Source organism: Sinohyriopsis cumingii, chromosome 12, assembly GCF_028554795.1.
Source record: "Sinohyriopsis cumingii isolate HCF-2022 chromosome 12, ASM2855479v2, whole genome shotgun sequence".
NCBI classification, from domain to species: Eukaryota; Metazoa; Mollusca; class Bivalvia; order Unionida; family Unionidae; genus Sinohyriopsis; species Sinohyriopsis cumingii.
The window spans coordinates 39334935-39359934 of NC_142972.1; the positions used below are offsets into that span (position 1 = coordinate 39334935).

The 25000-nt window shown below is 33.5% G+C and overlaps 1 protein-coding gene across 1 annotated transcript in view; it reads left to right on the forward strand.

The window, feature by feature from the left end:
- The window catches only part of LOC149786294 (pyrokinin-1 receptor-like), a 141205-nt gene extending 137607 nt beyond the window's left edge, over nt 1-3598 (forward strand). Inside the window, exons 3-4 of the mRNA XM_089978173.1 lie at nt 1200-1325; nt 2690-3598. Coding sequence (XP_089834299.1) covers nt 1200-1325; nt 2690-3168 — 605 coding nt within the window. The 3' untranslated portion in view covers nt 3169-3598. The remainder of the gene's footprint in view (nt 1-1199; nt 1326-2689) is intronic.
- The last annotated feature ends 21402 nt before the right edge of the window (nt 3599-25000 follow it).

Sequence of the window (25000 nt, forward strand, 5' to 3'; positions counted from 1 at the left end):
GATAGGTCTTCACTGTAACATGTTGTGTTGTCACTTTAATTTGGGACTTGCATTTAGGTAGGAAATAAATCACTTTTAATATGTGTACGAGGAATGCAAACGCTGGAATAATATGGTAATGAATTAGTTTATCTTTACAATTAATTTTAGTGTTGTTTGATCTGTATTTGTCTAACCAAGATGCGAGTTCACATGCACTTCGCTGTGTCCGTTCATGTCCAAATACCAAGTGAAAAGATGGGGCTTACTTTAAATTGAAAAGCTTTCTTACCCAATACATTTTAGGAAGGCATTTTATTTATAATATTCTCTATTCGGGAAGGGCAAAATGCAGCCCACGTTTTCTTTGCCTCGAACACACACACACACACACACACACACACACACGCTGTTTTTTTTATATCTTTGACAGAGTAACTGATAATCCTGTATAAATGAAACTAATAAATAAACAAATACTCTCAGTTTTATATAAAGTGAGGTAGGAATTAGTACATGCAGAAAGTATAAAAACACTTGACAATATCCTTTCAATAACAGTTGCTCTAATTAATGATAATATATACAAGAGCCTACAAAAACCTGCATTCACTTTTTTGTAAGTATACTGTCGTTGCGCTATGTTGTCGTTAATGCCAGAGAAAAGGCTCGATTATCTCTAAGTTGTTGGTGAGGGGGAAATAATTTGGAAATTATATATTACCGTTTAATCGCCTGCTTCCTGATACATCAGTATGTCCATCAGAATATAATCTGTCCGGATTCTAAAACTTGCTCATTAAAAATGGAATCTGGTCAGATGTACAATTTTAAAATAACGTTTTCTACAATTATTTGTTTCTCCATATGTAGATAATAGCGTTTAGTTTTATAAATAATTTTTTAATGCACCTCGCAATGATTAGACTAAATGTAAAGTATATACATTTGCAGAATTATGACCTTTGGCCTTCAAGTAGTCAGATTCAATTAAAATTCGTTTACATGACCGTAAATGGACATCGTTCGTTTCAATTATTAAAATTACAATTGATTCCAGATTCCAAGCTCTTCGATGAGTCTGTCTTTAAGTAATGTTATGTTTTGAAGAAGGCGCGTATGGTGCTCGCTTTTGTCTGTATGAATTGTATATGTTGACCAATTATCAATAATTATTTACATATATATAGGTAACATTCAGTATATTTATGTCATTACAGTGGCAGTTGTGGTGGCGTTCTTTATTTGCTGGGCCCCTTATCATGCTCAAAGACTGCTGACTGTTTACAACAAAAAGTGGACACCAGCACTGTTTGACTTTCAAAGCAGTCTCTTCTACATATCAGGTAACGTTTATCACAGTTGACTTTCGTTATCGCAACCGTCTTCATCGCCATCTCAATCACCAACATTAACAACATCACAATTAAAGTCGACTACAGCAAACACATCAGCAGGAAATACTGTCATCCTTAGGATTACAATAAAAACTGACATAATCAGCGTCATCATCATCATCATCATCATCATCATCATCAAACTATTGAGGAAACAAACACAAAGCCGACAAATATCAAAGTGGTTCAAAGTGCAATCGAATCAGCCATGGGTACAGTTTAGCATAGCAATCGCCGCATTCTTGTCGTTGCTTAGATTATTATTGCCAATTTAGTTCCATGATGATTACTTATACAGCTCGTTTGCCACATTTTATTCTCATTGTGATGATGAAAATGCAACTGTTTAAGTGTCATTCTTAAATGTTTAAAAATGAAGCTTTTAAAAGTGATTTTGCGTTATTTTCTTAAAACCGTGTATATATTTTGTATTTTGTTTGTTTTCGTTTCGCTCAACAGATATTAAAAACTTCTGCGAGAGTAACAGGTATAAGTTGAAATTATTTGCATTTGCAACATGCACAATGGAGAGAATGTTGGCATATGTTTATGCTACTTTCATATACTGTGGATGAATTTTCTTAAGATATTGTGTGGAAACTGCACACGAATTAGGCACATAGCTAACCAAAACAAGTTGCTCCCGTGTCATCGATAAATCAGCCTGAACTAGTCCAAAGTATACTTACTTTTGCAGTTATTAAAATGGGGAAAACGAATTTTGCCAGAGTAAGCAATACCATCTTCTGAACGTGCAATGAATGAATAATAAAGTATATCAAAAGTAAAAACAAATCTTATCGGCACCTCATTTTTACAACTTACTTTTGTAGTCTAGGATGTGAAAATTATCACAGTCTTTAGTAAGACCTAGCTGTATTTTCTATAACCCAAATCACAACTATTAATCGTACACCAAAATAAAGGAAGTTAAAAGTTCTTTTAGCAATATCTAAATTATAACATGTATTTTTAACGGACCGAATAAACAGTAAGGAAAACCTGAGAAATACTTTTTCTTTAAAAATTAAACCCTATGCAAAGCGCGAACAGTAGAGTACTAGTATTATATCTTTACCTCTCTTTGTATATATTATACACGGGATACTACTATACAGAAGAGAAATATTCTTCAATAATTTATTTTTGATGGCATCGATATTATCACATGAATATCATATGCCATCCCCTTTCTCTAACTTAATGTATTCTTATAATCTCTCGGTTATTCAAAACACTCCTTTTCTTGGTCGGGATGTTTTCTCTTTCCTTCCATTTAGGACCAAAACATTATACTTGTATTCTTTCTTCAGGTGTTCTTTACTTTGTCGGTTCCACAGTGAACCCGATTCTTTACAACGTGATGTCCAAAAGATATCAACAAGCGTTCAAAGAGACCATACTTCGATGCAAGGGATCACGGCGGAGCAACAGCAAACATGGATCTTACATGCTCAGCCAAAAAGGAGATTCAGCATTTGAGGGGCAAAACAGCTCATGCCGGAAAAATCATTCACCAGAAAAAAACGTCCCTCGCGGTATTGTGCTAAAAAATGGTGCAACAAGGCAGGTTAAAAAAGTTTACTTTTCTCGCAATGTTTCCGGCGCACAGAAACGAACTTATAAATTAGGAAGCAATGCGAAAATAGCTCATCCTAAGCTATGCAGAATAGTTCACAAAAATACTAAACATATTCCGGGTGTGCGTTCCGACGTCATCAAAAGTGATGCTACTGGTTCTGAGCTAATGACAGATGGAAAAGGCTGCAACAAATCTGTTGATTTTGTGTGAAATGCAGATATCAAACGAGTATGTATGTATGTATGTATGTATGTATGTATGTATGTATGTATGTATGCATGTATGTATGTATGTATGTATGTATGTATGTATGTATGTATGTATGTATGTATGTATGTATATATGTATGTATGTATGCATGTATGTATATATATGTGTGTGTATGTATGTATGTATGTATGTATGTATGTATGTATGTATGTATTAGCTCAACTTTAACACGGCTTTTAATAAAGACATTTTTGTTCTAGCTCGGATTATCTTATATGTATTTTCTTTCGTTTTCATATTTAACGTTTTGTTACAATGAGAAACACTGAAAGCTAAGTTTGTGTATTGTATTAGGCCAAAAGATAAAAATAAGATATAGTGTACTAAATAGCTATCACATTTATATCGTTACAAATTGTAAAGACAATATTTATTGATCCCTTTTTGTACATTTATATTTTTAACATCAGGTGCAATTCGTCAGTTATCGAAGAATTAGCATACTCCTGGCAATGCTTTCTAAATCGGGGGGGGGGGGGGGGGCGGGGGTCAATGACCCGCTGACTGCTTACCTTATGCCTTATCGATTGCCTGAGGGGCAAGCTTTTTAAAGTGAATAAAGAAGTAAAGAGGAACATAAGTTTAAAGTTAAAATGGACCAAGCACGAACTGATACTGCATCCTTGTAAATGTTTAGTTGATTTTAGTCTCTTTTGTTTGTCGCTCGCCTAAAGTTGATGTCACATTCCTGACCTAGTTTACAGCAATACTTCCATGTTACCCTCGTATCCTGTGAAATCAGCTTTTAAGAATAAAACGTCGAAAATGCCTGCACCAGCTAGAGGAGATGCTAAAGCCGGGAATCCTTCAATGGTCACGATGAGGTTAGAGCTTGGATCAACTTAAGTAAGAAATAAATCATCGCTTTTCTTATATGGTCATCACATACCTACATTTAATAAACTATTTCAGCCTGCCGCTAAATAAAAATTGTCACGGAAACGTGGAACACAGAACACGTTATGACTCAGATGGACATATTACATTTCAAACAAACGATGATATTTATTTTCTAAATTAAATAAATAAAATAAGAAATTCATCCAAAGGTTTAAATTTTAAGTGGAAACAGAAAAGAAAACAAAGTATAAATATGATTTATAAACATATTCAAGTCTACGGCTAGTGATTGGTAGTTGTTGCAATTAGTACGAGGGAGAGAGAGAGAGAGAGAGAGTCGGTCAAACTGACTTTTGATTCAATTTATCAGTCAGCAATTTAATTTGCAAGTACACAGTGAACTTCTATTCATTCTAAATAGCATTGTTTAATCATGTTCTATGAGTTTAATGAAATACAAACAACTCGACAATTAACATATATCTTTGTTATGAGGCATTATTGAGGTTTTTTATTATTTATTTATTATTTTTGAGATGAGCAATGTATCACAATACAACAATTATAACGCCCACTGTATTTTCAAATTTACCCGCCACCATGACATGATTATTGGGACAATCACAAAGATAACCTTAGGCGAAATCTTCTGGACCATTGTGTCTTAATTGTATCTACAACATTCATTCATGTATTGCGTCATTTTTTTCTTCGTATCAATCCTTGTTTGGTTTTCCTTTTCTACACAACATTCCATGCATTTTAACAAACTTAATTTCGTTCCCTGCTGAGTGAGAACGTACGCGCGCGCCTCAATAGCAATCATGTAGCGTGTATTACTGCGTGTGTTCAGATTTCGTTCATATAGTGAACTACAAACAAAATATTCAGTAAAACGGTGAAATAATTGTTCGTTTCACTTGCGTTATTCCTATAGCATAAGCTGATTAATATGATTGGTTCTAAGTACATGATACAAAGGTTATTGACCTAGTATTAAAAGATATTGGGCTATTGTTCATGTGACTTACAATACCTTCGCAAGCCCGGGAATTTTGCGCCATGTAACCTCAGGTCCAATATGTCTCTGTACTCAGTTAAAACACACACACACACACACACACACACACACATATATATATATATATATATATATATATATATATATATATATATATATATATATATATATATATATATATATATATATATATAGTATCATTGTATTTCGTTGCTTATTTATTTTGTCTTGTTCCTTGTACAGTATTAATAAAAACCACGAAAGGCAGTACATTTTTCATTATATGATTCCTTTCTTTGTAAATTAGGGCAATATTTCTGATTCATCTATCTCTATTGATGAGAGTAAACATTATAAAATAAGACGTTCTGTGTATGTATATATATATATATATATATATATATATATATATATATATATATATATATATATATATATATATATATATATATATATATATATATATATATATATATGTGTGTGTGTGTGTATGTGTGTTTGTGTGTGTGTGTGTGTGTGCCAAAAACGTGTTTTACTCGAAAAGCTACAGCGTTGAAAGAATTATTTTATGTTTACAGCAAAGCAGCACAAGTAGGTTATTTAGTAATGATGCAGTTGGAATGCATGCCTTGCCCAAGGACACAACATGGTAACTAACCCAAGCTGACCTTAGGACATTTCAAACCGTACCCTTTTGGTCGCGAGTCTGGGACGCTAACTAATGAGCCACTGCGGTTCCTCGATGTTGAAAGAAACTATCCTGCGGCGAACTATTGTATCAAACCTAGGATGCGTTTTAAGGAGTGTATTCGACAGCATCTTTTATCTACTTACTTTGGCGTTTTTTTTAACAAGAATGAAATGCTCCTTATAACGGACTCTAATATCGAGATTATTTAATTAAACAGCATCACCCATCTTCATTCGTACGTCATCGATTCAACACAAATCGTAAGGTATCGACATAACCGGCAACTAGAGGCGGCTAGCTAGGCATTACACAATCCTGTTTAAAGTAAAAACACAAAATTTAATCCGAATTCAATTAGGGCAAGTCATACAGTCTCATTTGTATAGATGAATTACATACAAAGTACCAGAATTAAATAATTCTTTTATTAAATGTTCTTGAAATAAATAAGAACTTTTTTTTACTTTTCCTTAATATTAGTAGGAAGTTGAAGGTGAGCGATTATGTTTTGAGCATAAACGTTTCATGCACGAGTGTCCTTCTCGATTTGGATTTTTTAAATAAAAAATGCTTTACTTCTCAAATTAGGATTTGAACATGTTTAAATTAGAAACATCCCAAACAATCATTTGAAAATACAAATGCAAAAAGTCTAGGCATTAACTCTGCAATCTGACTGATAATTGATATATCAATTTATTTTTCTTCTACGTAGTATTGTTTGAAACTTCATCGGAAATATTAGACACACACTGAGCCAACTAATGTACATAGACACTGTACATGACTGTATTTTGTTTACTTGAACAATACGCTGTACACCGGTAGTCTGTCTCATATACGTTAGTTTATGGATAATGTACATTATAAGCCGGACTATCTGTGTGTGTGAGCGATGCTTAAAATAAACAGTGTACAATTTTCCATTGAAACATCACTAGGAGGTTTTAGCAGCCATGATATTATAGGTAAACAGATAGTTCGTGCAATTGACTGATATTATATAATCTGATCGGTCAAAAAATGGAGTTTCCGAACGACTTCCTGTATGACAGTGCTTCTTACATTACGGTGACTTGAGCCCTAAAGGTAAACGACAAAATGTTCGTAGGCAGATGCGTTGATTCAAGAATTGATTTAATTTGTTCTGAGAGGAAGATGCTCCCCATTTATTTTCTATTCGGATTAACAACGAATATGAAAGACCACAGATAATCTCATATGTCATTCAATTTTGAGAAACGGCAAAGGAAGCTAGAAGCCAGTGCTCTAGTTGAAGGTTGCTGTTCATGTTTGGATGCACACAGAAGTGGCAACAACTATGTGTTTTACATGCAATATATGGAGATAGTTATGTTAAAATTACCTCAGGAATGATTAAATGTTCCCAATATAAGATAATAGTTGGTTTTACTTGTACGTAACTGCATTTCCATTAACATCCCCTTTAAAGTTTGATTAAATATTTCCAATTTAAGATAATAGTTGGTTTTACTTGTACGTAACTGCATTTCCATTAACATCCCCTTTAAAGTTTGATTAAATATTCACTGAAACTGGAGTTCGTTCTTTATTTAACTTGTCAATTCTCTGGAAATGCTAAATGTTGTTGTGTGTGATTTTTAGATTTTTAATGTAGCTTTATGACTTTTACAGTTATATCGCTTCAATGTCTGCATTGTGGCAGTTTATAGTGATGTCTAGCACTGGGGCACAATGCCGCAGACATTTTGCACCATGTCCCACCAAGCCACATTTTACTAACACCAGGCCGACCAATCCTAACACTAAACTCTTAATGCTAAGTGCCAAGCAAGGCATCTGATAGTACCATTTTTATAAGTCTAACATTCAGGCGTTATATACATTTCATTTCGAAGAAAATGTTGTAAGTTTTACCTGAAGTGTTCATTGATTTGGTTTACAGCGTGTTTAGTTGCAACAAGTTTTAAATCCATTGGTCATAATATCATTTCACAAACGGGACCAAGTTTTTCGTCATTTCATTTGCTTTGGATGCAGAGAAATCTGTACACAGTGAAATAGTTTTACTTTTTCATTTGATATTTTTATTTTATTACTTTCAATATGATCTTTTTTATTCAGTTTTGAATAAGGTATTATTAGCAAGATGCAATTCAGCAAGGTCTAACAAGGGATGTCTGATTTCATATATAAATCATTATTTGATTACTATGGTGTATTATTACGTGCTCTTGCAAACAGGACTAATTGTACCAAACTTTTAACATCATGTGAAGAAATGTCCGATGCTAAGTGGAAGCGCAGTAGGAATGATGCCCGTTGTAAATTAAGAAATGGCAGCACAGGAGGAAAACAGGATGTCTGACGGTGTTTCATTACAAAGGCGAAGAAGGCTAACGTGTACCTCAGAAAGGCTTGTCATTGCGTGGGATCACACTAAAATGCCATTGATTTTACCAGCTGAAATATATTCCAGTGTACGCGCGCGCGCGCGTGTGTGTGTGTGTGTGTGTGTGTGATCAATTAAGTCCAAAGATTAATATATGGGCTTTACAGTAATGATACATTATTAATATTATGTAAGAAAAACGAAACGAAGTTATGCAAAATGCTTATCAAGAAAGAACAGTATGGTGCATTCTTAATTAGATCACAGTAACACAGAAACAATGGATAAGAGCAAAGAATGGTCTTTGAATTTAAAACAACAACAAGATTCCGTCACATGCACTTGCGTTGGATAAAGAATCTGCCCATACAATGTCTGGCACGAGGGGTGAGATTTTACCGTCCCTAACAAGGGTATATGTTGTTTTTTGTCTTCTCTAATTCTTTTGCAAAATGCTTTCGTTATTTTCAGAATGGCAGGTAAGCCACAGTATGATGCCAAGGAAATGACCATTTTTTTGTTCATAGGCAAGATAATCTCAGTTTGAGTCGTCGGGCGCACCCCACTAGCATATATTTGATGCATCGTTGTAGGATATGAAAATTTTAGAGGTTTTGCCTCGTGTCTGACGCAAAGATCTGTTTCGGAGAAATATTTAATTTTCATATCCAAGAATTAGGAATATTAAAGGATAATTTTTTACATTTCTGTACGAAAAATATGGGTCTAAATAAAAATGGCGTATTGCACATAATCAGCACGGTTAATTCTGAACACTGATGCAATGTAGTTGAACAAATATCTGCGTCCAAAAACAGTGATGAGGCCGTAGATTTAATGGATACGCAACGACCGAATGTGTGCACATAATGTTACAAACGGGAACAGTTCAAAAATAAAGTCCACACTTATCTCTAAGATTTAACGACAATGACAAATATAATGATATAGGGATCTGATTTAAACTTTGATACAGAATTGATTTTCTTTTATATAAAAAAATAATGAAACATTAATTTCAATGGGAAATTACAACGACAACATCATTCTTGACTTGAATCCAGATAGCAGAACTTGTATCTGTAAATGAGTGCAAATTTCCTGTAAGCTGGACATTAACTTCAACATCGGCTTGTTTTTTTATTATATGTAAATGTGGAATAATTTATGTATATTTTATGAAAGAATGTTGCAATAATGATGAAAATCGGTGAATTCTGCAACTTTCTGTAAACTCAAATTCCATTAAAAGGTCATGTGATGAATGATAGCAGTAAAGTAATGAAAGATGGAAATATTCCCTGTCATTGCTCTATATTGACAACAAAGTCATATACATGCAGGATTGTGAGAAAATATCTTCGTCACGTAACATGGGTAAAATGTGTCACACGGGCATAAATGAGATATTACTATCCTCAAGCAAATATTGCCACACATACATAATTATGAGAGAATAATATCTTCAGGTAACACGGGTAAACAGTATCACACAGGCATAATAATAAGAGAATTATATCTTCAGGTAACACGGGTAAACATTATCACACATGTATAATAATGAAATAATAATATCTTCATGTAACACGGGTAAACAGTATTACACCGGCATAATAATGAGAGAATAATATCTTCAGGTAACACGGGTAAACAGTATTACACATGTATAATAATGAGATAATAATATCTTCAGGTAACACGGGTAAACAGTATTACACAGGCATAAAAATGAGAGAATAATATTTTCAGGTAACACTGGTAAACAGTATTACACAGGCATAATAATGAGAGAATAATATCTTACGGTAACACGGGTAAAAAGTATCACACAGGTATAATAATGAGAGAATAATATCTTCAGGTAACACGGATAAGGAGTATCACACAGGTATAATAATGAGAGAATAATATCTTCAGGCAACACGGATAAAGAGTATCACACAGGTATAATAATGAGAGAATAATATCTTCAGGCAACACGGATAAAGAGTATCACATTTGTATAGTAATGAGAAAATAATATCTTCAGGTAACACGGATAAGCTGTGTCACTCTGGCATATGTATTGGATACTGCCTTCATATAATTTTGTCCCTCTTCATTCCTGCGAAAAGTAGATTAATCAGAGAAAGTGCGACACACCATCTTCATTTCATATCTTTTAATTAGAAGCACATTTAAGAGTCCAATTCCGTCGTCCAGCTCTGACATTAACATTCGGCAGTCGTTCATTAAGAATAACACATTAACATTCTTTTCAGTACTACAAAGGGATAAAAAGTTGAACCCAATGGCATTCCGAGTTTTTCGTAGTATCTTTAGATGTGCTTTGTTTCGAAAAAAAATTATTCGGCGATAAGCATTCAGCATTCTTAATTATGTCCCTAATACAAATGCATCACTCATATTCTTCTATCGTTTGAGCAGCTGTAAGACATCGCTCAATGTAACAAGAACAGGTAATTCTTTTTGATTTATTATTATTTTATTATTATTATTATTATTATTATTATTATTATTATTATTATTATTATTGGTATGTGGCACAATCTAAAACGTAAGGATTGCTGGAAATTGAATCTAATAGGCCAGAAAATGTATAAATTATAAAATTGAATAATTAAGTGTTGTTAACATAAACTCATTCAAGATTTATCTATGTTTATAATTATCAACTACAACGTTACCAGCTTCATATGTTGAAAAGAAAATAATCCATGACTTTGTTTTCTAGAAATATAAAAGCAATATACTGCCCCTGTACATGACTCACATCACGAAAATTGATATTGAAATTTATGACAATTTATTAATTTTGCAAAGCAGTATAATTTAAATTCCACAATAAAATAGTTTCCTGAATTAAATCTACAGAATCCACCCTTAAAAACTGCATCTGTCCTTGATTTGGCCTTTTAATTCGTTTGAGATAAGAAATATGTGCATTGAAAACAGAGAGACTGATAAATGCCTCAGGGTCTTTTTGCTGGTCACTATTAAGCAAACTCGTAAACCATTCTGGTGAAATTTATATCGCAAATACAGCAGGTGTACCCAAACTAGGCGTTAGTGATATTACTGATTGTTGTTTAAATATGACACGTCCTACCGTCATATGTTTACGTCTCACACGGAAAAGAACGATTCATTGTGTGATGGATTAATTGATGCTTTCGCAGACTAAAGAATTATAGCGTTTTGAATCTCAAATGTAAAATAACAAATACAGTAGTACTGCCAGAGCAAAGGATATGGTCAGTACGATTAGTGGCCTTTGATATCTCACGAACTGCCATAGAAAGAGTGGGAATATGGATAATACATGGAATAAACTTTCATTTCTTATCCAAATTTTCAGACAATTTTATTTTTTTTTCATATTGAATTACACATTTACCTAAAACATGTATTTGCTGAGAAAAGCAGTGCAGATTATGACATGAATAACCAGGTGACGAATAGTATGAAATGTTGAGAATAACAGAATGGTACAGATAAACAGGAAAGAAAAGACTCTTTATTCATGCTAATTGCCCAAACGGACTGTGTGCATACATGTTTTCAATTAAGTGAACTGAATGACGTATAGTAAAATAAAAGAAACAAATTAGCATCGTCTACAGTGAACAAAATATAGAGAACATAGCAGGAAGCTAATAAGGAGATGCATTCAGATGTAGATCAACGCAAATGAAATAAGCAACCTAACTCACAATATCTCCGGAGGGCGAAAGATATATCTACATTTTTTAGGCATACTATACAGACAAAGCAAACGTGACGTAATTCATATTCGTGTTTAAGCAATAGTCAGTCAGAATAACTATAAATATCTGAATATACAACTCTATTTCTGATAATCAAAGCTTTATAAATATGTGTGTCAGAATTATTAGGAATTATATTATTCTGGATATTCATACTTTCTATAAATTCAAACATGTTTTATGTAATATCTGGGTCTTATATTCAGTACAAAATTGTATTTATCTTGAAAAGGTTACAAAAAGAACAAATAGAACAAAGTTTATCAAAATAGTTTATACAATCTCGCCTGTCTACCTGCTTCAGCTTCGAGAGTGTGATATCATGTTATAAAGTTAGCAACTGCATTTCTATTTTTCAAGGAATTGATGTTGTCGATGTAAAGATTAGATCCATCCAGCTTTGGATAAAATTCTTTGATAGCCTTACTCTAAACAACTTCATTAACTCCTATTCTTGACAATAATTCTTTATTTAAATATCCCCATTTTACATTACTGTGCAGAGCTTCTGAATCGTTTAACATAATCTGTTTTCGAATATAAATATATGGCGACAATAATTTAAGATCAGTTTGTTTTATAGGTTGTACATTTATAAGTAAATAAGTAAAACTGTCGCTTGCTTAACTTTAAGAGCTGTAAATTTATAAGAAAAAAAAATAAAAATATCGCTTCTTTAGCTTGTCCTGCCAATTTTATCTACTTCAGTAAAGGAAACAATAAATGTAATAATAATAATAATAATAATAATAATAAACTATCTTTAACGAGGATAACACATTTGGTCATGGCTGACCCATCTGCCATCTAGTCCTCAGTTTTTCTAATCGGCTATGTGAAAAAATATGTAAAAAAAATATTTTAAAAAATATTTAAAACAAAATAAGGCAGAGTAAAAAGAAAATAATACACAAAATAAAAATAGAAGACCATGTACAAAACCAGGTATCGTCGCACACTCATTGGTACATATTTGACATGAATGACTATATGTGATTATACTGGGAAACATACAAATATGAACAATATTCAATACATAGGTACATACATTTCAGCATAAGTCTTACTATATATATATATATATATATATATATATATATATATATATATATATATATATATCGAATAAGATCTGGATATATCAATTATGGTTATGATTATAAAGTTTTCTATTCAGAGCTTTTAATATGTCATTCCAGCAGGTCTAGAAAGAATTTCTTTAATTATATTTTAAAAGAAGCAAGGGAAGTTGAATTACCTCATTGGTAAGGAATTCCATACAGTAGGTGCTGATACAGTAAATGATCTTTTGTAATGATTGGTTTTCGACCAAGGAATCTGGAGATCGTTGTTAGTCGTCGATAGGAGATTACGCTCAGTATTCGATGATCTTTGTTCAGTTATGTTAGAGATATAATCTGGAGAAAGACCGTTTAAAGACTTGTATGTCATGATTCCTTTAAAATAAAGAATACGTTTTTGTATAGGTAGCCATTGCAGACGTGAAAACAAAACATCTGAGGGAGACATGACAGGAAGTTTCAGTATTATTCGGGTTGCCCTTTTCTGGAGTCTATCAATTCCGGACAGATTATAATTTGATGTGTTTCCCCATATGGTACAGCCGTAATCTATCAGTGGTAGTATATAACACGAAAAATAAATTTCAAGTGATTGTGGAGGTAGAAATTTCAAAAGCAATTTTAACAGAGTTATTCTTTTGACTACCATTACACATAGGTGATCGATATGCGCATTCCAGCTGAGGTGTTGATCAATGTAGACACCAAGAAGTGTTTGATTTTTGACAATATATACGTCTAAGCCATTTTAAGTTAGAAGTAAATCCATGTTAGTAGATAGATGCTGCCTTGTTCCAATTGTCATACATTTCGTTTTAGAGATGTTAGTATGCATTTTGTTTTGATGACACCAAACTGATATATTGTTGAGGTCGATTTGAAGTTTATTTTTAATGGAGTCTAGAGATTTACCAGATAAATGCAATGTAGAATCGTCAGCAAAAAGATCTGTGTTAGCGTGTGCTGGATACAAGGCTATGTCATTGATAAATAGTAGAAAAAGAAGAGGCCCTAATATAGATCCTTGAGGAACACCACTTACGATATGACTTGGTTCGGATATATATTTACCCGTGCAAACAACCTGGTTTCTGTTTGTGAGATACGACGTGAACCAGGTAACTGAATTTGGAGAAAACATGTAGGCTGAAAGTTTTTTAATGAGCACCGAATGGTCAACCAAATCGAATGCTTTTTTTTTAAAATCAATGAAGATTGCGCCATTAAGTTCGCCTGATTCTACTGCTAGTAGCCATTGGTCTATAAGCTTTGTCATTGCAGTCTGACATGAATGATTCTTTCGAAAACCTGATTGTGATCTAGGGAGGAGTTGGTACTTGTCAAGATATCTGAAAATATGCTTGCTGACATGTTTTTCAACGATTTTTGAAAGTACGGATAAAACAGATATGCGTCGATAGTTGGATGGGTCATTCTTTTAATTTCTCTTATAAATTGCGAATACTTTTGCTAACTTCAATGACTCCGGGAATTTACAGGAAGTGATACTACAGTCAATTATTTCTTTCAACGACTCTGAGATTGATAAAGCCGACTTTTTCAGAGTTTTGGGGTAAATTTCATCTAGCCAGCTGATTTGTTTGTGTCAAGTTTATTTAGAATATCAAAAGTGTCATTTATTGTTATTAAGGGAATGTTGAAACTAACATGATCGGGTACCATTTATTTCATGAATTAAGTAAGTTTGTCTAAATTAGGCTCTGTATTATTAGACCTATCAAGCGTTTGGGAGATATTAGTAAAAAAAATGGTTTAGCTGGTTTGCAATATCGAGCTCATCAGTATAATTAGTGCCATCAGCTATAATTTCACATGGAGCTAGAGGCGCAGGTTTCGTTGAAGTTAGATTTCGTAAGTAATTCCAGATGGATCTGATATCAGAGTTTGATGTGATTGCTTCTTTGAAAAAAGAGCGTTTGTGTTTTACAATGATTGATTTGACTTTGTTCCGCCACAAACGATAGTTTGTAAAGTCTTCATAATTATGGTAGTAGTTTCGTTTGCGTTGTGCCTCTGCGATTTCATTAGTGTACCATTCTGGTTGTTTCGATCGTTTAATTCTTTTGATGCGTATGGGGGCATGTTTATTTAGGATAGTAAGAAAACAGTGATTCCTGATAGACAGCTCATAATCTGGGTCTATGTTAGGGAAATATATTGTGTTAATGTTTTGTGATAGTTCGGTGAGAAATTCATTTTCATCAAAAATTTTTAAACATCAGTATTGCATGTAGGAGTGTTAAGTTGTTTTTCTTTGCACTCTGTTGCTTACGAGTTGCACATATAGGATGGTGATCACTAATAGGGAAACATGGTACGTTTATCTCGTAGAGATTGGTTGGATGGGTAGTATAGATGTGGTCGATCAGAGTAGAAGTACAGGCTGTTACTCTTGTTGGAGCATATATTACCTGTGTAAGGTCGAGTAGTTGTATCACATGTAGCCATTTAGTGTTAGTATCAGACAGGAGGTCAATATTAAAGTCTCCCATGATAATTACTTCATTGTTGGAAGATAAAGCAGCCTCTAACTCATGTTCAAATTGGTCAGTCCATGAGGAGAGGGAGTTTGGGGGTCGGTATGCTGAGCAGATATAGATTAATTTACTATTGAGGAAACTTAACTCAATCCATATTAATTCAATAGTAGAATTTTCAAAATCTGTTCTTCTCTTGTATATTCAGTTATTTGAAACGTACATGACTATCCCTCCTCCTATGCCTTGTGGTCGATCTCGTCTTTCCAAAGAAAAGTTGCTAATAGAGATAACACTGTCAGGGACATTACAATCTAGAAACGTTTCGCATAGTCCAATTACTGCAAGGTTGTGTTCATTTTGTATAGTTAGTCTTAGTTCATCGATCTTTGGTAAGATGTGTCTTACATTGATAATGATAAGTTGCAAACCTTTCTTTTTCAGACCAAAGGAAGTACAGTTTACATTTTTCTCAGTCGTTATAGGAATGAAGACAGATTTATTAGTTATTCCCGAATCCGAAGGAGAGACCTCATAACCTTGGCATGTACAATTAGAATTTGTACTTTGGACAGAGAGACAGTCGGAACAAATATCTCCAAAAACATAATACTTATTATTGATTGAGGTATATGTATAACAATCATTGTATCTAGATGGACATACCTAATGGTTATAATTATAGTTAGGTAATCCACGTCTGTCATGTGCGTACTGTTGTATGATCGAAGTGTCACTTTTCCAAGGCCTTGTATAACGTTCAAGTCTGCCTCGATAACCATGCCATGTACTCTGTGTATTATGTTGATGTTTCTGTTCCCACCCATTACGGGCTTGCATTGCAAGTATGTGGCTTTTCTGTTGCCTATGTTGGTAATGCGCAGTTGGGTAGTGCGTACTCACGTTGGTAGGTGGTGTTTTGAGTACAGGAGTAACACTATGTATATTTTTCAATAGGTTTGCTGTGCCCGCATCTTTCAGGTGGATCAGGTCAGAGTGAAAGAAAGTAGATGGTAGCTGACCCGACTCCAGCAAAAAGCTGTCATGGTTTGATACGTATGGCAGGTTGAAGGATCTGCTAATATTTATGAGCATGTCATCATATTGCGTCATATCCACGTCACGTCTTGGAATAAGGCCAGACATAACGACATTGTCTACCTGGGCTAGCAACTGGTTGATGAGGGACATGTATTTGACTTCAAACTGGTTTATTTCCAGATCTCTATCGGCGTCATAGCAAGTTCAAGTTAGGTAAACGTATTTACAATTTCAAGTTTTACATTACAGTATGTCAACTCCATAACTCTAGGTAAAATACCTCCTTTTGTAACAATCATAACCTTTGTTTTTGAGGTGTTAATCTAACGTTTCAACTTAGCACAGTAATCTTTACAATAATATAGCCCAGTCCAAGGCCTTCGGGCAAACCGGAAAACATGCTTAAAAGGTGTAAGATGTCAGCATATATATATATATATATATATATATATATATATATATATATATATATATATATATATATATATATATATATATATATATATATATACCCTTAATGCCATGGCAAATTGTACCTTACATCATTTACAAACACTGAAAAAGAAATGGTTCTAAAATTCACCTTGCCGGACATCAATAATGCAAGAGAATTGGTTATTGACATATTATCAGAGTTAATTCTTTCTTTACATTGCTCTATATCGATTTGATTATTTCTAGAATACCTGTCTTAAAGGGCCCCCGAGTGGCCGAGTGGTCTAAAGCGCTCTTCGTTACGGATCACTGCCATCTCACCTCTGTCTGCGGCGGTTCGAGTCTAAAATTCAGCCAATGTGGGCATGTGAGAAAGCTTGCCAGTAGCTTCTCGTGGGTCGGTGGTTCTTTCCGGGGTTTTCCGGGTTCTTCCTCCACCATTAATACTGGCCGCCATGTATAGCCTATCGTGCTGAAAAATGGCGTTAAACCCCACAACAACAACAACCTGTCTTAAAACAAAACTTAAGCAATGTATGTCATACGTTATTCTTTATTGTATAACAAAACGCCGTAGTGAAATCAATAAATTCACTAAAAAATCTTTCACTTTTCTTTTTAATATGACACATAAACCCATGTACAAATAAAATAAATGTTTGCCAGCTGTACTCACTTTGTTTTCAAAATCCTGATTGTGCTTTAAAAGACAGCATAGCTTTCTGCCTAGTCATTAATTATATTATTAAGTTTACGTGTCAATAATTTGCCTAAGCAACTCATGACTGTTATACCTCTATAATTATTAACATCAGCTTTATTTCCTTTTTAATGCAACGATATAACTAGACCTTTAGACCACATTTATGGAAAGTGACTATGTTTAAATAGAGCATTAAATATTGTAATTAACAGTATATATTTACTATGGTTGAGAAACTCATTAATAATCATATCTGAACCAGAACTGCGGTCAAATTTTATTTGTTTGAAAGCTTTTCCTACTTCTTCCAGACAATATCTTTATTTATTTCATTTATTTTATTTAACATGACATAAAGTTCTGCTTTTGCATATATTTCATTGAAAGGTAAATCATTGTCATCGGGTATAAAAAGGGAATATTAAAATTGTTTACAGCTTTAAAGAATCTTCAAAAGTTTCCATTGTAATGTATGAGAGGTTTGGATTCGCATATCTTTTGATATTTTCCACTACAACTTTGCTTCACTTAATTTCGCTTTTTCCAAATTCTAATCTTTTCAGTTCATAATATTTCCCTATATTTTCGTCGAAGTTTATTTTTATACCCTAATCATGCACTTGTCAACTCTTGCCATCTTACTTTTGGTATTTTAGCAACTCGATAATCATTCAACTAACTCAAAAAAATTAACAGTACATCACTGAATCGAGGATAATATGTTTGCATTATACTACTACGGCTCGCTGTCTTGGCATTTCTTTAAATCTTTTAAAGATCGCCAGCTAAAAAGTGAGAAACATCATGTTGTGCCTACAAACAACTTCAACAGCGAAATCGTTAACGTTCACGAGCATTCATTCGTTAAAAACTTTGATCTGTTGGATTACGGAAGCGTTAATTAATTTCGATTTATGCTCATTATGAAATCTGGTCGCGATATATATATATATATATATATATATATATATATATATATATATATATATATATATATATATATACAATTTATTAAGAAATAGAGATAAACAGTTTTAGTAATATTTGTATTATGTATAATACACGCTTATTAGAAGTAAAGGAAATAAATTAAAAACAAAAAAAAAAATATATATGTATCTTTAAGATCCAGTTTTATATATATATTTATGTATTAAGATATCATTAATCTTTGCTGCTTATGCACATCTCCATGTAAATTATTCGTTAAAGTATTAGATAATTACGTTAAAAATGTAGCTATGACGTCATCTTGTTTATATCATTGTTTATTTCATTGATCACTTAGAAACAACATATTTAATGACGTAAGCAATGATATTGAATTCAGTTTGAATTCAGTCTGATGAAGCATTAAAGCGAAACCGGTCACACATTCTACGTGTTGGTGTTGTTTATTTTATAATATATATATATATATATATATATATATATATATATATATATATATATATATATACTTCGCCGCCCTTTAATTCAAGAGTTTAATATTGTATTTTCTAAGTTTATCGTGGTATAAACTGTGAGCTAGCGAATCACACAGTAAATAACGTCTGAAGTGCGTTACGTAGGCTGTGTGCGTCGGCAACTAACAGTTTATACCACTATAAATCCAGATCAAAAGCAACATCAAACTCTTATAATTACTAATCCTTATAGAGCTATTAATTCTTCAATTTTTAATTTGCTTTATCAAAGATATTTCATATCAGGTTTAGAGCTTTTTCAAGCGTATGAATTCTTATTAAGGACTTCTGATACGTAGCTATTTATGACACAGTAGATTATCCATGAATAACGTAATAGCTAGGTAAACATCAACCAAGTAATGCCACCATTGGTAGGCGATCTAAGGTTTTGAACATTTCACAGCATGGTCGTAATATAATAGCTACATTGACACATGTGTTCTGGGTATAAGTTCACTATTCAAGCAAAAGAAGTGACGCTTTGTTCGATATACAAATGAAACTTGGATTTGATGATTTCATGGACGAGTTCAATGCGACTTGGCTGATTAATTATTATCCAGATCCGTGAGAAACCAATCTTTATTTAAAAGATTCTTTAAATCTTTTTAATATTCATTACCATGTTAGGCTACCTACGGCAGCTACTTACAAATGAAATTGAGACACTCGGTAAGAGGTTATATTGACGGGTCCAAAAATCAAATAAAATAAGAAATTGACCATGACATTTCCAATGAGGGTTGGGTGGATCTATCTCACGCCCACACCAACCTTGTAACTATCAAAGTCGGCGTCTGACATTATTGGACTATGGGTCCAATTGTTGTAATACTAGTCGTTCACACACCCTCCTGCATATATCCATATACCGATGTAATGAGGCACAGAGAAAGTGCAGATTTCGAGTTTCCAGCTCTGAAATAACGGTGTTAATGTGAAATATCGCTCTTATATAGATTCAGATCCTTCTGGTTTCTGGCCATCCATCCAGGTTAGGTTGTCATCATCATGCTTTCAATTGGCAAGTGACTACAAAATTAATTTAGATCATTCACAGTGTTTGGTAATTCAACTTGTGGAACTTCATACAATTTAATTGGCACGTCAGATATTGTTGGGTCAGTGTGTGGTCAGTATATCATGTTTGAACTCAGCGGAAATTTTCAGAATGTTGTATTTTGGACACATCATTCGCTTGATTAATACAGATGGCACAACAAACCACGATCTAGCGTACATGCAACATGTTTTTTTCTCTATATTTAGACGGAATCTATTCAAAGAAAGAACTTTTTATTTTCAAAAAAGTACGAAGATTTGTTGTTTGACTTTGTCAAAATCAATGTACTCAATTTTCTAAATAAATTATGGAACGCCAAAAGTTATTTCGTTTTAAACACATTCGGTACCTATGCCCTCTGTTTTGGTGTTAAAAATTTACTATGTACGTGACTCTATTTATAGAAGTTGGTATTAAGGTAGTTCGACGTGTAGTTTAGGCAGAAATAAACGCAGCTCGGTCTGATCGCATGGTTATTTTCTGACCAATGGAAATCTTCGATACACTTACCATGTAATGCATATGCATCTATTATTCGCAAACCTGTTTGCTTGTAAAAATCAAGTAATTGAATCGCATCAGAGTCTGGATATACAATATCTCGAGAAACACGTGGTTTATTAACCGTCAACAATATACTCGTCCTGTAATGCATACAGATATCGACTACTGGTATCAACAACAAATTCTGGACGTGTTGATATTCAGGCATTACAATCACCACATATGATAAATATACAATCTAGATTCGAATCACTTTCCATTCTTACCAGAGGTTGTAAAGCACCGCAAATATATGCATGTCCACCATAGATTGCATAATAGGTTCATCCGGTACAAGATATCAAACGCATATACATAAATCATATTTTTCCCATATATTGAACCATCAAATTTAACTAATTATAAATTGTTTTCATACTCACAAATATAGTGTCGCTAACACATATATTTAGTATTTGTTTTCTTTATTTTGCTATGCAGAGCAAGTGATGTAAAATTTATTGCTCTTTTAGTATAAAACCAGTGATTATTTCATAGAGAAAAGCATAAATGTATCTTTCCTCCGATCACCTATTTCTCGGCACTTCCTTTTTCGGACGCCAACGTAGGTATGTGAGAAAGCTTCAAGAGGTGCTTCCTGTACCAGATAGACCGCTCCGGTGGCCTACTGGTTAGAGCATCCGCCTCGGTTGCGGGAAGTGGCGGGTTCGAACCCCGGCCGAGTCATACCAAAGACATAAATATGGTACTAACAGCTGCCTCGATAGACGTTCAGCATTAAGAGGTGAGTGTTAGGACTAGTCGGCTTAGTGTCAGGATAATGTGACTGGATGTGACATCATGCTACATGTCTAGGGCATTATGCCCCGGTGCTAGACGTCATTATAAAGTGGCATACAGCAGACATCGTAGTGACATGATTTAAATCTTTTCAAAGCTACGTTAAAAATCCAAATCACACACACACACACACACACATGCACATCTTCCACCAGATATACTTGCCACCATGTATGGGCAAACACATGTCGAAAATGGCGCTAAACCGGACAAAACTAGACCAAACCAATATTTTTTTAGACATAATTTTCTTACGAACATCTCGACTCACGGCAATTATTAATGCCATTTTGATTCAACCTTTGGACAGCGGCTTGTTCCTTAACATTATTTTTCGGGATTGATTGGCGTCCATGTATGTTTGCTGGTGCATTCGAACGATACATATAAATGAATTACTGGCAGAGATAATCTATTATTAGATCGAGTTGTTGCTATATTGTTCGCGTTAGTACTGGGATAAATATCCTCTTGTTTCTCGATAGACGTGTTGGCGACATGTTGATGTATTGATTGTTCTAAGGTAGTATTGATACCTTGCTCGTTGTAATCTACAAATTACATTTAAGTGTGCTGTTGCTAATGTTGTTTTTGTAGTGATGTACTAGCGGTTTTCGTCAACAATCGCGCGCATTGTACTTAATGAATTTGCTCAGATCAACAGGTGACCGATTGTATGAAACGTTAAGAAAAACAACACCGAACATGGTATCGATAACAGGTGACCGATTGTACAAAATGGTTTTATTTTGGAATGCCGTAAATCCCAGTATGCCGAATGACTCTTAATGAGACGCAAATGTCTAATACCTAATGAGTCTTCATTAGACGTAAATGTCCAAAACCTAATGAGTCTTCATTAGACGTATGTGTTTAATACCTAATGAGTCTTCATTAGACTATGTGTTTAATACCTAATTAGTCTTCATTAGACTATGAGTTTAATACCTAATGAGTCTTCATTAGACTATGTGTTTAATACCTAATGAGTCTTCATTAGACTATGTGTTTAGTACCTAATGAGTCTTCATTAGACTATGTGTTTAATACCTAATGAGTCTTCATTAGACTATGTGTTTAATACAGAAGAGCGTTAAAAAAATTAAGGATACAAACAATTTTCTTCAGGTAGACGAGGGGTTTATTGCACTCAAAAATGTTTGAATGGATTAAGAAAAATCTAAATCATTTTGATACATGTGCAACACTTGTATTAAAGATAACAAAAAGTATCCCTCAAATTAGGTTTCCGTTTCGGAGACTGAAAACACAGTCATTGGTAAGCACTGATCGAACACAGGATTAATCATTTGATACCTAAGGCAAATATTATTTGAATCGTACATCTGATATACGGGCACATTGACCATTTCATGTAAGAATCACTTATATTAAACATTTATCAAAAATCCAATTTTCAGACATTTTCTTTGGCAACATGATTATTAATAGAACCATATCATAAATGAAACTTCTTACTTTATTCGTGTGTATGGCGTAACTACTGATCCCGCGGCCACTGTAATACCGCGGGTGGGGTTGGATGGGTGCTAGTGGTATACAGTGGGACCCCAAAATTTTAAGTTAAGCCACTGTTTGTCAAATATGGGTCCTTACTCCCAATTTAAGTTTATTTGTCGATGGTAATATACGCATGGTAAACTTCCAATCCTAGTCAACACTTCCTCCCTTTCACAGTTGTCCCTAATTAAGATTTATAATGTCTACTACTTTTTGTCAGAACCTCTTCAACAATATTTTGATTTTTTACTACCAATTATAATATTCAACTCAACAATGAAAGATTTATTGCTTGAAACTTTGTATGTCTTCTCTTGCAATGGTAAATTTTTTAAAATTTAAAACGTAGTCATAGACTTAAAACATTTCACAGGAAGAAACATAAAAACATAAATTTAAAGCCATGTTATATATATATATATATATATATATATATATATATATATATATATATATATATATATATATATATATATATATATATATATTCTTATTTTGTTATCTTTTTTAATCCATTTTAGTGAATAATTGGTACAAAATACGAGTAAGCTGGTTCTACTACACCCATATCCCATATATGTTATTTATATCTGTAGTATTGATTTTGTACAGAAGGAAAAAAAAGGTCAGAAGTCAGAGATAACAATGAAAGATGAGTATTCGGTCAGTTTGACTAGTTGTTCAGACAAGACATTAAATCCCTGTGCCGCGTAATCTGGTAAAACGAAACGTCATACGAAAGACAACCAATCTAATATACCCTAAAGTTTGCGTAATTTCGCACCTGAAAATGTAGACACGTGTTTTGCCTTCTTTTTCTACCTGTGTGTAGCATTCCATTTGCTGTCTTTTTATTACTTAATAAAGCAAAACAGTCTATTCGCAGTAGCCTCTTTCATAGTTTTGTTCCTCGGCACCTTAACAACGATTATAGTGATACGATTCTGTGGTCTTAACCTAAGTTACAGAAAAGTAGTTGTACTTGTAGGGTTTAACGCCATTTTTCAGCACACGATAAGCTATACATGGCGGCCAGTATCAATGGTGGAGGAAGAACCCGGGAAAACCCCGGAAATACCACCGACCCACGAGAAGCTACTGGCACGCTTTCTCAGGTACCGACATTAGACGAACCTGAGACTCAAACCCACGCAGGAAGAGGTGAGATGGCAATGATCCGTAACAGTGAGCGCTTTAGATCACTCGGCCATTAGTGGCCCCAGTAACAGAAAAAAGCAAATAAAAACTTTAGTAAATTTCAACAAATAATGCAATTATCTAATTATAACATAAAAAGTCCAGAGGAATTTAGAGCATTGTGAATTATATCTCAAATAATCCTCACAAGTTCAAAATTATTAAGTGTTTAGAATGAATTCCAATGGCGTCCAGATTGAATTCCAATCTCGAATGAGCTAATGTGTAAATGGTCGGAATTGAACTGATATGTCAGCAGTCTTGATGTATCACAATGATATTATCCAGAATGATCTTGAATGTATTTTAAAAAATCCCTAAATAATATTTTAGTGCGAAATATCAATGAGTATTTTGTAATTCCAGTAAATAGTTTAAATAAATAAACCCACTCAAATGATATCTAAACACAGCTTAGAATGATATCTTGATAGGAATAAATAATTGTTTACTTTTTCGTCTTTACACACAGACTGTCTCCTGACGTATGACACAACAATATACCATGAACCCAGTTAGTCTCCAAATTAATTTTCTATCAAATTCGTAAACAATGTCTGATATGTTTACTTAAATTTTAGCAACCTGACAAATATCACGTCAAGCATGTTTTTTTTCCAAGGGTTATTGTTATTATTATTATTTTTCCAAGGGAAAAAACGACAATTTCCTGAATCAAATCCAAGTAAACATATTGCTTACAAATTATCTTTATCATAAAGTATA